The sequence below is a fragment of the Tinamus guttatus genome, unplaced genomic scaffold (genome assembly GCF_059628265.1).
Source record: "Tinamus guttatus ecotype Peru unplaced genomic scaffold, ASM5962826v1 Tinamus_guttatus_pri_ptg000150l, whole genome shotgun sequence".
In the NCBI taxonomy this organism is placed as follows: domain Eukaryota; kingdom Metazoa; phylum Chordata; class Aves; order Tinamiformes; family Tinamidae; genus Tinamus; species Tinamus guttatus.
The window spans coordinates 14,029,152-14,045,988 of NW_028288684.1; the positions used below are offsets into that span (position 1 = coordinate 14,029,152).

General features: G+C 38.4%; 1 protein-coding gene across 1 annotated transcript in view; it reads right to left on the minus strand.

Annotated features, from left to right (window-relative positions):
• The window catches only part of ARHGAP42 (Rho GTPase activating protein 42), a 139,883-nt gene that overhangs the window by 2,922 nt on the left and 120,124 nt on the right, over positions 1 to 16,837 (minus strand). The window contains exons 18-22 of the mRNA XM_088522332.1: positions 13,173 to 13,332; positions 11,482 to 11,626; positions 9,506 to 9,886; positions 6,462 to 6,618; positions 5,564 to 5,626 (exon numbers count right to left, since the gene is read on the minus strand). Of these exons, the coding sequence (XP_088378458.1) occupies positions 5,564 to 5,626; positions 6,462 to 6,618; positions 9,506 to 9,886; positions 11,482 to 11,626; positions 13,173 to 13,332 (906 nt within the window). The remainder of the gene's footprint in view (positions 1 to 5,563; positions 5,627 to 6,461; positions 6,619 to 9,505; positions 9,887 to 11,481; positions 11,627 to 13,172; positions 13,333 to 16,837) is intronic.

The following is a 16,837-nucleotide window of genomic DNA, read 5'->3' on the forward strand; positions in this document are numbered from 1 at the left end:
GACTCTTCACCTTTGCAGTTCCTCATTTCTCTGGAGTTAAGCAGGGACAAACTTCCTAAATGGAGTGCAGTACTTCTACCCAAGCCCTGCAGCCTGGAGATGATCAGATGATCAACACCAGCTTCAGCTGAATCTCTAAAAGGATAAGAGAATGGATGGATAAAGTCCCAAGATTACTTCAAGAAGTGACTTCTCCTGAAGGAAAATCTTCTCTTATATTTCTCTGAAGCTGATTTATGAGTAGACTAAATGGTGTGTTTTGCCTTACTTCAAAGTAAGCAACTGCCTCACTGAGAGTCAGACTCTCAGGCCTACATTTCCAGAAGTCAGCAATTTTGAGTCATGCCCTGGTTGTCACAGGGAAGCTCATTTTCCAGGACTTTTTGGTTATCACTCATTTCTAATGCTTAACACCATCATTTTGAATGCATGTTCACTGCTAACTAAAAGACCATGAGCACCTGGCTCCTGACTGTGCACTTTGCTTAAATGTGAGCTGGCTTCCTGGCTGGTTTGCTCTGCTCAGGCAGAACATTTTTTCCAAGACAAGTCCACAAACCAGGGAACAGTTCAGCAGAATTCAGGAAAGATGCCACCTTATTTGGCCTCTTCAACCTATCACAGTCTGTTCACTAGTATGGTTACTGTGGACTTTGTACCCTGACACATCCCCCATGTCCTGAAAAACTCCAGGATATACAAACATTTCATAGGTTTCTTGCCATAAAAAACTCTCTGGTGGGCTACAAACACAGACTTAGCATTATTTCAGATATTGTGCAATGAGAAACAAAACTAAACTTAAGAAAAGAAGGGGAAAGAAAAGGGGTAAGGAAAGGGGAAAGGAAAGGGGAAAAGCAAGGGGGAAGGAAAGGGAGAAGGAAAGGGGGAAGGAAAGGGGGAAGGAAAGGGGGAAGGAAAGGGGGAAGGAAAGGGGGAAGGAAAGGGGGAAGGAAAGGGAGAAGAAAAGGGGGAAGGAAAGAAAAGGGGAAAGGAAAGAAAAGGGGAAAGGAAAGAAAAGGGGAAAGGAAAGAAAAGGGGAAAGGAAAGAAAAGGGGAAAGGAAAGGGAAAGGAGCTGGCAAATAGCACATATGCCCTGGGCCCACCAGGCCATCATTATGTGGCTATGTTAGTGGACACTGCCAGTTGCTTGAGGGGGCAGCCTGTTATTCTACCTGACCTCTATGTCAAGAACTATTTCTTGGGCCTCTTCATTCACTATCTTTGTACATTACTTTTTTTCTTAATCTTTCCTGTCACCACACAACTCTTGCCTTTACAAAAAGGCTCTCATTTCTAGCGGGGAAACAAAAGCGCACACACACACAGAACAAACCATGCTCTTCTACAGATGCTATAATTTGTATTCCAACAAGAATTACAAGCATTAATACTGACCAGAGACCCTGGTTGTAACAAAGGCTCAGGATTATATATTGACTGTAAAATACAACCACTGCTATGAAGAACTTACCATTTATAGTCAACAAGGCAAAGAAAACATGAAAATGTTTCATCAGTCAACATGACATATACAGAATTGGTACAGAGAGGGATGAACTGACTTTGTCAAAGGTCCCACAGAAAGTATAAATCAGAGTTATAAATATATATCAGTATATAGAGCGTTTAACCTGAAGGTCACTTTCCCCCTAAGTCACTATGACAAAATGCTCTACAGATGTTCTGATTATGCAGACCCAGACCTGCAAATCTCTGACAAAGTATCAATTTCCTGTGCTGAAAACCAAAATATTTTACACAAATAAAGTACAGCAACTGTTGACAATTGGTAACGATTACAAGACAATCTGCTGAAACAGGGATGATTTTGAACCACTTAGTGGCATGAGTGTCTAGTCCTTCTTTCCCTTGTAGTCTCTCCTGTTTTCAGATTCCAACTATACCTAATCCACATATGTTTATCTTAGAAGTAAAAGTAACATTATAAAACAAGGACTTGATCACTTCTGGAAAGAAAAAAACTTCCTAGCCCTTGATATTTACATAATTTCTAATATTATCTACAATTGGTGTGTTACAGAATAATGAGGCAATAAGCCTTAGAATATTTATCCATATTTTGGATCAAATTTTAATCCCTTGGTTACTCTCTCCACATCCACTTTCATTAATTAGGTTCTCCTATTAGTTATTACTAATTTTAACACCATCCAGCAAGAAGCATTAGCAATGAAAAGGGCCTGCAGCTTCTTAGGCAATTTTATTGTGTGCAATTATGAAACTGGACACGGTTGTTAAGGTGTTAATGCAAAGCTACCTGTTAGAAAAAGTATGTGATAACATCACCACCATCTATTGTGGTTCTTGTAAGATGTCGTTAATATTCTGAGAGAAGAGAGTGATGTTGTTTAGTGAGAGGAAAAAAAGAAGCTTCAGAAAATGCTACCCGCCCCTGCTTTCCTGAGTCCATTTTTCCCATGTCCTTACTGGATTTTTGCTTTCTCTTTTATGGCCTATTTTCTATTACACATGTAACAAACTAGCAGTCTAAGGGTCAATACTCAATAGATCCTAAATTACTTTGTTTGACTACATACTGCCAGCAACACCTGAGGCACTTTTAAAAAGCCCTTTTAGGAGCTACAAATGGGCTTCTAAACTACATCCTTGCCCTAATGAGCTTTCAGTCTAGCAAGACAAAGACAGAAACCAGAAGAGGAATGACTGAGGGAACACATGTGAATGTCTATTAGACGACTCATCAGTTAATATTATGTTATCATTAATATTATCTTATCGGAAGAAGAAAGGTTTATAGACTCCTGGGGAGGGCAGATTTACAGCATAGTAAGACTGCGTGGAAAGCTCTGGTCTGAACTGGGAAAGGTAATCCAGGTGTTTAAGTAAATGCAAGTCATATAATACCAAAATAAAAGCAGAAGGATGATTGGAAATGGATATTACATTCTATGGCTGGGAGGGAAGCATATGTCTGGAGCACTTCATTCTGTCAGCCCTACTCCTATTAAAGTGCCAACCCTGCACCCAGAGATCCTGTTGGCAAGACAGAGCCATTTGCTGTCAAGAACGTTTCTTTCTACTTTTTCTAGGTATTCTCACTTAATGAAAAGCCTTGATCTTATGATTTTTTTTTCACTTTTTGAGACTCAACTTGTGTACCTCTACAAAAAAGCCACAAAAAAGCCATAAAAAAGCAGATTCAGGATTATGTATTGCTACACTTTTGTATAGCAGCTACAATAGGGACCTCAGCCCTTACTGAGACTGCTAATTAACTGCAGCATTTCTGAAAGTAGTAACAAAACCTCTTCATCACTTTCAAGTGCATACTAGATCAGCAATAGGGATTGGTCCCAGTGTATACAGTAGCTTATACACAGTTCAGTCGATGCATGACCGGTATACTTGAAGTTAGGAAGGAAGAAAAGAGAAGGATGGGAAGTCAGAAATATCCCTGAGATTGGAAAAAAGAGAGCAGAGACACGAGAGGGCAAAACATAACCCTTACCTCTCCGATTCTACAACATGTACTGCGACCTCTCTCTCTTTCTGAACAAAAGAAATCTATTCAAACTGTTTTCACTGTGGAACCACACTTATGTATACAAAGTGAGAAAACATTCAGGTCAAATAACTGGCACAGCACAGACAGAAACATGTTTAAAAAAAAGAGAATTTTCAGAGTAGAGATGGCACATTATACAAAGTCTGAAAGAAGAGATGTAAAGGCTGCAGGAAAGAATCAAGTTTGTGCAGATCACTGTGCTGGTAGAGCATCTGCTAGAATGCATAAGGCAATGTAAGGCTAGTACTGCAAAACTGGACAGGTACTTTTGATCCAGGAACTGGACCACAAATACTGTTTCAGGCAATATATACATCCATCCATACGTGAATCCATAAGCCTCTCTACCGGGTGATATTAATATGTAACTCATAATAACTATAAGTATGATATCATATGTAATTTCATGATTTCAACACACTGTAAACAAGGAAGACTATCCTAAGTACTTAATGCAGCCTTCATGTTCATAGCATACATGAAAGGCAAATAAAAGCTGGAGCAGTATTACAGGAGCAGTGGAGCTACTTCTTATTTCCTCCCCATTTGCTTGCTGACCTCTCATTTTCCATTCTCCTTGTTATTGTTGCTCTTCTGCTTTCTTAGAAGGACTGAAGCAGAAGAGCTATTAAGCCTTTCAGCCTTTCCTGCTTTGTTACCTGCTCTCCACATCCATTATCAAACTGCTACATTTTTCCTTTGTCAGATTTTGCTTCTTACATGCTCTCTATATACAGATACAGATGGGACAGGTCCTGAGGAACAACACAAGAGAGTTTACAAGAAGGGAGTAATACAAAATAGGAAAAAGAACAGCGGTAGATGATGCAGGACTGGGAGAGCAATCACTGCTCTTGCCTTAGGTCACTGGCTTAAGAACATGCCAGTCTCTTTATCTATACTTTTGTTCCTTAAATTACTGCCATGCTCTTTTTACTCCCTTTCTCTCCCCTGCCTTCTCTCTTTTTTGGTCCTCTTACATGTACAAGATAAAACTAGAAAAGTCTTGATTCCTGCAAACGGCTTCTGTTGCACGAAATCAGTGGGCCCTTGCAGGTCAGCTTTGTCTTTCTCATCTCTGCTAGATCTGCCGTATTCCCCCACCACACGTTGGCAACATCTATTACAGCTGTGTTACTTCCAATTACTACTTTTCAGTTTGTGGATTATATCCGTATGGATCACATGGTTATTTTTCTGTTGCTTAACAGTTTCATTAAGATCAGGGTTTCAGTGAGTCCAAATGTCAGACAAAAACAAGCATATGATCTGACTCAGAGAGTATTAAGTGCAGGGACAGTAAAAGAGAAAGTCTTTTTACCACTCCCACCTAAATTGTCTTAGTCTACTAATGGTAGACAGGTTACTAAAATGTGGAGTATATTGCTTTCTAGATGAACACTTGTGAAAGCTTTCTAACTTAATGCCATGTAAGAACGAATCAAATTCACCCAATAAATATGTACAACTGTAAATAAAAATGTAAATAATGCTTAGTAAGAATGAAAAAAATACAGATCATCAGGAAGAAAGAGTAACAGTTTCTCCAGACTGAGACACAGAACATGCAGTCAGAAGGATGAGAATCCTGATTAAGTTAATTCTACTATTCAGGACTTGACTATATGAGCAAATTACCATGAACTATTACTTAGATTGACAGCACTTCCACCACTCTATTGAATGGACAAACAACTCTGTAGAATGAATAAAGCACCCTCACCCTAATTTAAACCACATTAATTTACTCCTGTAGTCATGTCCTTAAACAGACCACTTGTCTGAGAATCTCTTACTGCAGTGCCCACAGCAGACAGAATAGCCAGGCAGGCTGTTATTCTCCATTAGGTTGTTTTCTATGAAAAAGCTGAGTTTAGTAAACCACAAAGAAAAGTGCAAGCCACATGACACTGTCTAAAAGACATTGAAGAAAGCTCTAATGCCTCTATTTCAATCTTTGAAGCCAAAAAGCACAAAACTTTTTCCATGTTGCTAAACTAGGAAGCACTTACCGTCCTGAAGAAACTTGTTTAAATGAACCAGCACTTTCAAACAACTGGGCTCTTGCAGCCACTCTGAAAATAAAGTAAAGCAGCATCCTGCTTTAAACTTAGCCCATTAATTAAACACACAGACTAATTTCAGTTTTAAACATCTAAAGACATGGAACCTTTTATTTATTTTTAATTGCTTTAAATATTCAGTAGACAAACAGAGGAAACTCAAAAGCTAAGCTAAAGTCCCCGTTCAGCACAATTCTTAAGGGTATACCTTAATTTAGGCCACCGTGGTCTAGATATTTGGCTGAGCCAGAAATCATACAACCATTAAAAGTAACATATAGAAAAAAAAATCAGCCTGTATTTAAAATTATATAATAGATGGCCAACAGACATCCTGGAAATGCTTTTCCTGACAGCCTGCCACTGACAGCTGGTACTCTGAGCTATGTAGGTTTTTCTGTTTAAGATATAGAAACCTCTGAAATGGCTATAGTGCTCCCTTCTAGTTCACAGGTGGACAGGCTGAACGGAGTCCTAAAATATTTAGAGAACTTTTTGGCAATCTGCAGTTCTGGAAATCACTTGTTCATGGGGACAGTGAAAGTCAAGGTTACAGTCAGGATTAGAGCAAAGATCTCTTGACTTTTAGGCCTGCCCTAAGAGCACTAAGAAACATTGTTGACCCAAATCTCAGCTAAGTTAAATTGTAACCTCTTCTGCATAGACCCCTTGGGTCATACCTTCTTTGTTCAGTTTAAAATTTTAATAGTTGTAGATAAATATTCACAAATACAGAAACATTCAAATCTATGTTTTTTTAAATCATCTATTCAGCTTTTTGGGATCACTTTTGAGTGGGTAATAGTACTATAACAACTCAAGTCTTCACAGGGTCTTAATTACTTACACAGATCCTGGTCTTTGATAGCCATTACTTGATGCAGTATCTAATCTTAATCTCCTGCACGTTTTTGGTGGCAAATCAGGGTTTGGTGAAGCCTTTGGTATATCTTTGGTTTCTATGGAAGATAAGCTCTGTATAGATCCACTGCAGCTTTTGTTACCTGAAGAAAGGAATCAAATTTGTATGGAATACTAAAGCTAATTTGAAGCTGTGCCATAACATGTGCAACATGCATAATAAAATTCTTTCTTTTTAAAGAAGCAAAATAGGTAGAGAAAGTACTTAGTAAAAGAGAGAAGAAACAGTCTTTCAGGCAGAAAGCCAGGAGAAAAGGACCAGCAGCAAGAATGAAGAAATGACATTATGACCGTGAAGGGTAAAAATGACACTTAAAAATTGCACTTATATGGCTATACAGTACGTTAATTAAAAGTTGACACCCCTCCCCAATATTTATTAACATATTTCACAGAACTGTAGAAAAATTCATTTTGGAAGGAACTTCAGGAAGTCATGCAGCCCAACATCCTGCTCAAAGCAGCTATGGCATCAGACAATTAAGATTCGATATTTACAGAAGCTTTGTGCAATTTTTAAATATCTCGCAAATTGATGATTACAGATTGAGTAAAACAACCTGACAAAACCAATCTAAAGCTGCACAGCCTGTATTGCAACAAAAATATTCTTGAAACAAAGATATTTTCTTGTGCAACAGAATTAATGCATTTAGATGAGCAGTAGTTATCTTCCTGCCTGGAGGCCACCCTGTGCCACATGCTCTAGGTGTTCCTGCATGTGCAGGGTGGTTGGACTAGATGATCTCTAGAGGTCCCTTCTAACCTCAACCTCTCTGTCTGTCATTCTAAGCTCACACACAGAACTTGCACCTCAGCTAGTCTGAAAGACATGGTCTGATGAGTCTTTTAGACTGACCTACCTGTGGACTACTGCCTTGTTTGCCTATACAGTCTGCAAGACAAGAACTGTGTCTACTTCTGTGTTTGTTTATTCCCTGAAACAAAAGATGCTTTAAAGTGTTACTATACTTTAAAGGCTGCTACAATATAAACAGATACAAATACAATACCTTTATTATTAATGGTGTTATTAATACTGTTACTAATTAACAGTAACTCATATCAGGTAGTATTAGGAAAAATCTTGTATCCTTTGAAGGGGGAGAACTTTCTTAAGCTTCCAGTGCATGGCATATAGCCTTATGTTTTATATTTGCCTCTCCTGTGTTCATCGGATTTGAAGCCAAATTACAGCATTTAGTAGAAGTGTCTAAGTTAAGATGACAAACTTTTAACCCTCCCTTTCTTGCAAGGACTCTCTCCACAGGATTATTTAGAGCAGAGCTTAGGTCCTCTGAGGATGTTCTTTGAAGCAGCCTTTTTTTTGACTAAATAGAAAGAATCGCAGGTGACACCAAACTGGGAGGAGTGGCCGACACTCCCGAGGGCTGTGCTGCCATACAGAGGGACATAGATAGGATGGAGAGTTGGGCAGAGAGGAACCTCATGAGGTTCAACAAGAACAAGTGTAGGGTCCTGGACCTGGGGAGGAATAACCCCAGGCACCAGGACAGATTAGGGGTTGATCTGCTGAAAAGCAGCAACCTGGAGAGGGATTTGGGAGTCCTGGTTGACAAGAAGTTAACCATGAGGCAGCAATGTGCCCTCGTGGCCAAGAAGGCCAATGGGATCCTGGCTGCATCAGGAGGAGCGTTGCCAGCAGGTGGAGGGAGGGGATCCTGCCCCTCTACTCAGCTCTGGTGAAGCTGCCCCTGGAGTATTGGGTGCAGTTCTGGGCTCCCCAGGACAAGAAGGACATTGAGCTTCTAGAGAGGGTCCAGCAGAGAGCCATGAAGATGATTAAGGGACTGGAGCATTTGTCATAAGAGGAAAGACTAAGCGAGCTGGGCCTGTTTCGTCTGGAGAAAAGAAGGCTGAGAGGAGATTTGATTAACATGTTCAAGTATCTAAGAGGTGATTGTAGGGAGAATGGGGCCAGGCTCTTCTCCGTGGTGGCTGGTGACAGGACGAGGAGTAATGTGTGTAAGTTGAAACACAGGAAGTTCCATCTCCATGTGAGGAAGCACTTCTTTCCTGTGAGGGTGACAGAGCCCTGGAACAGGCTGCCCAGAGAGGCTGTGGAGTCTCCTTCTCTGGAGATCTTCCAAACTTGCCTGGATGCCACCCTGTGCCACGTGCTCTAGGTGTCCCTGCTAGAGCAGGGGGGTTGGACTAGATGATCTCTAGAGGTCCCTTCCAACCTCAACCATTCTGTGATTCTGTAACAGAGTCCTAACTCTGGCATGAAATTGGATTCCTAAAGTTGGGCTTTAGAGCAGCATCCACATATTTCCCCTTTCAACTTATGTTTGTTCTTTTGTATAGGTCCATGTACAGGTGAATTCTGATATATGTCTCATGTTCAAGGTAACTTAGGTTTCTCTATGGCATACCAAAAGGAGCAGGTAGGGCAGAATGAAGCAGCCACTCCATAAGCAACATTACAGACATAAACATCACGCCAGGGCTTACCCTTTTGGACCATCTGTCCAAAGTCATTGTCTGTAAAGTCCCTATCTAAAAGATTTATTCCCCAAACACTATTTCAGTCAATTTAAGAAATGTGGTTGTGCAAGAGAGGTTTTTAAAATTTAATTGTCAGCTTTCATTAGCACTGATCACACTGCAAGGATTCATTTGACACAGTGATAGCCCCTGGTTACCGACTTTTAAGGGGGCACTCTCTTAAGTGAGGAGCCTAGATGAGGCATGGCAGGACAAAGAGTATTGTAAATTCTGAGAAATACTGATATATTTTAAGCTGTGTGAACTGTATAGATAATAGGCAATGAAAACACGTCAGAAGCAGTCTGAAAAGTGAAAAAACACACCAGGACATTAACAATTAAACCAACAAAATTAATGAGTATCATTAGCTGCACCTTTAGCTGTATCATTAGATGCACGTTTTATTTTCTGTTACTTCAGAGCAAATTCACTGATGTCCTAAATAATCTTGGAAATTACCTTCAGCCGATGGAATTGATCTGAGGGAAGAAGCTGATGATCTTTTCAGGCCAGACAGACCGTAAGAACCCTTTTTGGCCAGATCTGTCGGTGAAGAGGCACTCTCAGGCCCAGTAACAGAAGCTATGCTTTGGCAGTCTGACTCCACATCTGTTTTTGTTGCATCCTCCTTGGATGAAGACTCTGGACTTGTAGTCCAGAGGCTTGAACTCTTCTGGCCGTTAGAAGAGGGGGGAGAAGCAATCCATGGGATCCCTCCCGATTTCTCCCTGGGCTGCGAGGGTGCACCCTTGCTGGTGCTGTTCTGTTCTGAAGAGTGAGAAGAGAGAGACTCGACGCTGCCCATGGGGGTGCTATCTGGGCTACTGCTGTAGGAGTCACCTGAGGATGAGTGAGGGGAGAAGAAAGAAGGAGAAACAGGAAGGTAATTACCTCTAATGTGTTAAAAATGTGTATTTTTCTTATACAACTTCATAGCCCTCTAATGTGTTAAAAATGTGTATTTTTCTTATACCACTTCATAGCCCTTGCGTCTTACTTGTATCATCGAATTCGTCAATCTGCTATCTGGTTACTCTAAGTTTCACACATATTCCTGTCTTTAACCAGAAAGGCGACATTTCTCTAGACCAGACGAACATAATGAGTTCAAAATCAGCTACAGACACAACTATCTGCATTTTGAAAGAAAAAACTGCCTGCAGTATAGATAACCTCAGGAAATTAAACAGTTGGAATGCTGCGATGACTTTGAGGAGCAACTTGCTGAAATTCCATGAAAGTACTACAGTGTGTGTGGTACTTGCCATGTGTATGCTCCAACATGTGTGACTGTATGGTTGGCAGGAGTAAGTTGTTTTTACTTCCATTATCAAGTTCCTAGGATCTCTGCAGTTTCCAGAAGACTAGCTCATAAGCCTATTATAGACTTATGAACATAAACCATATAGATATCCAATTTCCTGATTCATCATATCTTTAAAGAAATACCTATCCCACAAATAAAGGACAACTCTTTATTCCTTTATTTACAAACTTAACATTCTTGACAACATCAAACATTTGATGAAATTAGAGAAATTCACTTTCCTATCCAGGAACCTTCATACTTATCTAATACTTTCATTAATATTTTGAACAGAAAGTGGGAATGTACTAAAGAAATCTGCTGACAACATAAAGGTAGGAACATTCATCAAAACTAAGAAAAACTGGCATGAACATAGAAAGAGTTGAATTATCTTGAAAACAAAATTAATAAAATTGTGACTGAAGTCCAATGGGTCATACCTTTGTTTTTTAAAAGACTTTTTCCAGAAGCTTGGAGAAAAACTGAGTTTGGAGCACAGTTTCTCCATTGGTGAGTTTTAGCTGATAATTCCTTATAGCTTCTCACTTTAAGGATCCAGTGCTATTCACATTGACAACTGATATATAGGCAGCTATTGACCTCATTTAGTATTTAAACTCCTGCTGACAGAATATGTAACGTATGCCTGAGGACAATGCATTAATCTGCTGTAGCAACTTCATGTAAATCACCTTGAGGAACTGGGGAAAATAGAACTTCATTTGGAATGGTATTACAGCAGTGAAACTGTTAATAATTTAATATTTGCTAATGGTAAGGCTAAAGAGTAAATGTGATGGCCCACTGAGTGAAAGTGTGTGAAGTTCAGCTTTTTTTATAGTCACATTTACATGAAAAGGAGTAAGTTTTCTCATCAGTAGTCAACTGCAAACATAACTTCCTGCTGTTTTACATTAAACCATATGACGAGTATACTGGTTCTCACAAAAATATTAGGTTTACAGTTGCTTTGATCCCAGTAAAGTTTCAGTTGTTTTGGCAACTTTGAATGAAAGACCACAGTTTCATGCGCGCGATACAATACTTATTGGGTCTTAACCAGAAAAAAATGAAAAGAGAGGACATGATGTGAAAGACAACCAGCCAATAGCAAAGGCAAACTTACTATCAGGATCTGCCAGACAAGGTGTGTATCTTCCTTTAGGCTTACGTGAACCTGTGGAGAGACAAATTGCTCTTGTCCTTCTTGAACCTGAGCGGGACTGTGGTTGGGGAAGAGGAATATTAGGGTCTGGTGCACTGTGAAATATCTGCATAATAAAAAAAAAGAAAAAAAAAGGTGGGGAGTAAAAAATGCCATAAACCATGGAGGTACTTCCACACATTCCTTTCTAAGTTGTTTTTTTGCTCTATGCTACATTGGAAATGAATGCTGAGATAGTGGCACATATCACAAAAGGAATTTTAATGGAGGTCTTGAGATACTCTTGAGGCACAGTAATACCGTATTAGGAATTAGTGAGTAGCACACCAAAGCAAAAACATGTCTGGAGGCAGAGAAGTTCGGTAATGGTGTTTTTGGCTGTGGTCTTGGTATTAAATGAGCTTGTAAGGTTCAGAGGGGGAAACTGAGTTTTGGAAATATGTTATGCATATGTTTTGGAGTTACAGGCATGGAGAAATTGTACCAATTTTGAGAAGTCCATATGAAATAAAACTGCTGATATCAAACAGTACTGTAGGTACTTACTGACCAAACAGTGCAGAGGAACCTGATATTGGCCTTTCAGATGAGTAACACGAAATAGAAGGAAAACACATTTTGCTTTGATCTTCATGAGATGATCTATATCAAGAAAATATCTTTATCCTGTTAGTGACCAAGTAAAGGAGATCTTGACTGTACTGTAGTCAAATTATCTCCTTTAAAATAAATAAGTAAATAATGAACTGAGGAAATCACAGTCAAGCTGATACCTGCAATGATACTGACTGAAATTGTTTATTCATTCAGGGATTTGTTATCTCAAGCCCTGAAAAGGCCTTAATTCAATGTTCCAGAAAGATGAGTTTGAGGTGTAACCTCTCTGTAACTGGTCTCTCTGGAGAAAACAAAATAAATAAGGTAGCCACAGATAGGCCTTTCTTCAAAGCAAAAGAGGCACCTAGAGAAGATCATATGTTTCCAAGTATTCATAATGGATTTAAAACTTGCAGCTAGGGATAAAACCTCATCTGTAAAACTTTTTTCTTCTGTCTTTTTGACAGCTTTCACAAATGAAAATGACACAGTGTATACAATCTGGGGATTCTGCTGGGGATTCACACTGAGGCCATTTGTGGAAAGAAGAACTGAAGGGTGGTTGGGTTTCCTGATGTTAGGTGGAGCAGGATCTCCACTGTGCAGCTGGTATATCCCCAAAGACAGTGGTGGCCAGAAAGATTCTGACCTGAGGCACAAGTGCACTCAGAGGAGAACCCAGGCATTACACAGAGTGGATGTTGGTACACTAATAGCAAGAGATAGACAGAAGAGCTGGAAGCAAAGTTATCATATCCTATTTTCTCACCTCGCTTTCAGCTATGAGAAGAAGGCTTCAAGCTTTAAAATTCTTTAGTTGATTCAGACCAGCTCCTTCATAACAGGAGAGATTATGCCTTGGATCTGTTACTTGCATAGCCACAAAAGACTTGCTAGGAATACAGATCCATAGCAACATGTGGGTAGAAGGTATTCTTTCTATCATATGCTTCTATAAATGCCAAATTCCTTATTCTTAAGAATTGAATGATGGTAACGAAAACAAGATACCAGTTTCATCTTTATCACAAAGCATTCAGATAATGTCAGTCTACCTTTTCATAATGCTCTATCAGAATTTCAACGACGATATTCTGAAATTTAATGTTCATCATAGCAGCCACGGTTTCTTCTTGGGCTCTCATCAGAGTTGGTCCGAAGATAACCCCAAGGTTGGATACAGTCATAAGATTTTGCTGACTGTGTAATGATACCCTTTAAGTGAACAAAAGTGATATGCAGTTAAACAATCATGCTGACCTCGCATTCCAACAAGCAGAAAACTGTTAGACAACTACTGTAATCAAATCTCAGGTTCATGACTCCCCTTTAAAGAAAACTTCAAAATAACTGCCAGTGATTCTGGTCAGAGAATAATCATTCCTATGCCTTCATGTTTGAACAATACCATAGCAAGTACATTTTTGGTAACTGCCTTTTATAACCATAAACTGTTCATAACTTCTGTGAATCAGTATGACTTATCAAGGCATTCATTCATGGTTTCCTTTCTTCCCCTCACTGCCATCACTGTCAAGCTGACAAAATACAATTTTATCAATTTCCTATATAACTAAAATAATTCCTGTAGTTTTTAAAATGAAGAAACAGTAAAACTTAGTTAAAAAGACTAGAAGGCAGGCACAAATTCTAGTTTTCTGTTTTTCTCTGACAATCTACATTAATCAGGGTTATGGAGAAATCTGCTACGTGTTCCTTCCAAAAAAATTCTCAGGTAGCTATTTTACAGTAGAATTACTTCACTAATGAAGCAAATATTTCCCTCTCCTCAAATATAGGGAATGCCATTTATATTCAATATTATTATTTATAAACTACATGAAAATAAATGACAATCTCCTTATGTATTTCCTATTTAGTTCATTTAGTTAATGCTAAAAACACCTCAGAAACTTTACTTTCGTGAATGTACTGGGAGTCTTTTTTTTTTTTTGGAAGTCAAATAATGAAAATTGCTAACTTTCTAAAGCATATTTTTAGCCAATTAGTTTAATTTTCACTGTAACAAAGTTTATGTTTGGTTTAGGAGAACAAGAAGTATTTGGAAATTTCATCTGTATTTTAATGAAAAGGGAATTTTGAATTACTATGCTAGAAAAAACTAACAAATACCTGTCTGCACAATGTTCTTCTGCTCTGTGCTGCACAATAACTGCTAAGGTCCTTTACACAAACATTTTACACAATCACTATTGTCTTACAGCATAAGACGGAAAGTAGTATTTGTAATATGTTTGGGTTTCCTTGGTGACAAATTTGGCAGGTTGGTTAATAAAAGGAACAGTGAATTTAATAAAATTGTGACCAGAAAGGACTTTCTGCAAAGCATCTCAAAGGCTCAATTTCCTGCAAAAGGGAAGAAAAGCCAGGCCTGTAAATGGATCTTTTTGATAAGCAATTTCATCTGACCTAGTCCTACTGTTGCTCAGCTACTGAACAGACTCTGGCCAAGGCAATCATGCATTTCAGGTAGCTCTAAGGCATCCATTAAGGTGCAATTGCTTTCTCCTCAACATTTTTCTTTGCAGTATCTCCAGTGAAAATGCATTTTTGATACTGTCAGTTTGCAGATTTCTGACCATGTAACTGATAAAGGTACTGTGCTATTATAACACTCCAAAGAAGAATTTATTCTTTAAAGGAGACAAATACATAATTTGATTATGAAGGTTTTTTAAAAAATGAAGTATCTCTTTTTATCTATCTTAAAATAACACCAGATTTCAAATGTTATCTATCTGTTAACTGATTTATTACCATCATAAGTATAATAAATACATTACAGTATGGTCTCTCTACAGGATGCTTTTCAGGCTTTGCTTCCCCTGTCCTCTTCCTCCTTTTTCAACAGAATAATGCAAATCACATATAATCTAAATCATATATAATTTTGCAGAGACACTAAAGACAAGGTAGTCACAGACCTAAAGACCTAAAGACCTTAAGGCCCATACAAAGAAAAAATAATATTATACCTCTAATTATGGTGTATAAAATAAGAATAGTGTTTTCATCCAGATACAAGAGGTCACATGCAGGAACTGAATAACCAAAAGGAAATACAGGGAAAGGATGTACATTTTGAAGTGGGATTCCCCATTTGCAGAAAATTAAGCTCTTTGTCATTTGTACTTTGAAAAGCCTCTACACTAATACAATTTATTATTCACTTTCTTTATTGATTACTATTATTATTAATCCATGTTGATTATATATAACTACACTATATCATAAAATCACTCACGACTGATTTTGAATTCAATATCCTTAGAATTGATAGCATAAAGTCAGAATCATAACCAAGTGCCTTTTGGATGGTTAAAGAGAACAGTTAAAGCAGTAGTGGACACCATGGACATGCTCTTCTCTGTATCTGTGTAATATTACGACTAAAGAGGCCAGAAGGTCAAAGAACAAATATTTGCCTACAATTCATTTTGCCCACAATTAAGTCTTTTTTTTCTTTAATTTTGGATCTCCAAACTATCAGCTTTTACAAAACCATTGATTCATCATTAAAAACTTTATATTTCAGAGAGTTAAAAAGAGTGAATATTATACTTTTAGCTAATAAATTACTTTTTGGATAAGGAAACTTAAGAAACTTGCTTTTTGCTGGTCCTTTGGGTCACCCCATGCCTAACGAAATGCTAGCTTGGCCTGGACTGTTTCTGTACTTGATGCATTCACAGAAGCTCTGAGCACGTTAGTTCTCCAGGGGCTAATGCCATAAAGCGCTAAAAATACTTTACTAGGGCTAAATAATTGCCTGTCAAAGACATTTCCAGAGCCCTCAGGAGGAAGCAAATGCATTAGGCTCCACTGCAGGCAGCTCGCTGCACACTGCGATGGCTCAAGCTGTGATCCAAAAGGCAAAATAGCTGAGATGCAGTGAGGGGAGGGAAAACGAGACGGACCCTTCTGCTGCATCTTTTACACAAGCCAATCATGCCGACCTTATCTGAACAACTGCTGTTCCCCTCACCACATTATAAGACCATTGATAACATGTACTAAACAGCACATGGCCCCAGTGAGCCCAGAGCAGAAAGAGTAATATTAATTTAAAAAAAGTGTATCAAAAGCCAATGGAAAATGACAAAGGATTCAGTAAAACTCAAATGAATATTGTTTGCTGTAGAAAGAGGATCAGTGATGATACAGCAATACTATATAACAACAGCGAGCGCTACAGACAGCGGAAAACAAAACTTGTCTTTTCTGTCTTGGAAGAGTAATTCACTTCAGATAAAAGATCATCAGTTCAAAGACATAAAAACATCTTTTCTCTTATGACATTTAATTAAGACTCAGGGAAGCTGATAAAACTGAGGAGATTCAAAAAAGGACTTGGACATTTATATGGGTATCAATGATAAATATAACAATACTTCAAATCAGTATTTTGAAATGATACTGATATCTCAGAGTTGCTAGAGAGAAAAATAAGATCAAACTAGTCTACTGTAGAGTTCTGATACAGTATGGGACCTTGAGTCAGATTCACATATTCTTGTACTGTACCTTTGGATGTTTCTCATTTATAACAGCAGCTAATTCTTGCACTAGGAAAATGAATTAAAAATGACTCTTTATAGTCTACATGCAGGACTTTTTAACTATATTGTGAAAAGCATTTTAGAAATTAATATAATTTCAAATGGCTTCTTCCTAGCACCAGGAATGGATTAGACAATAC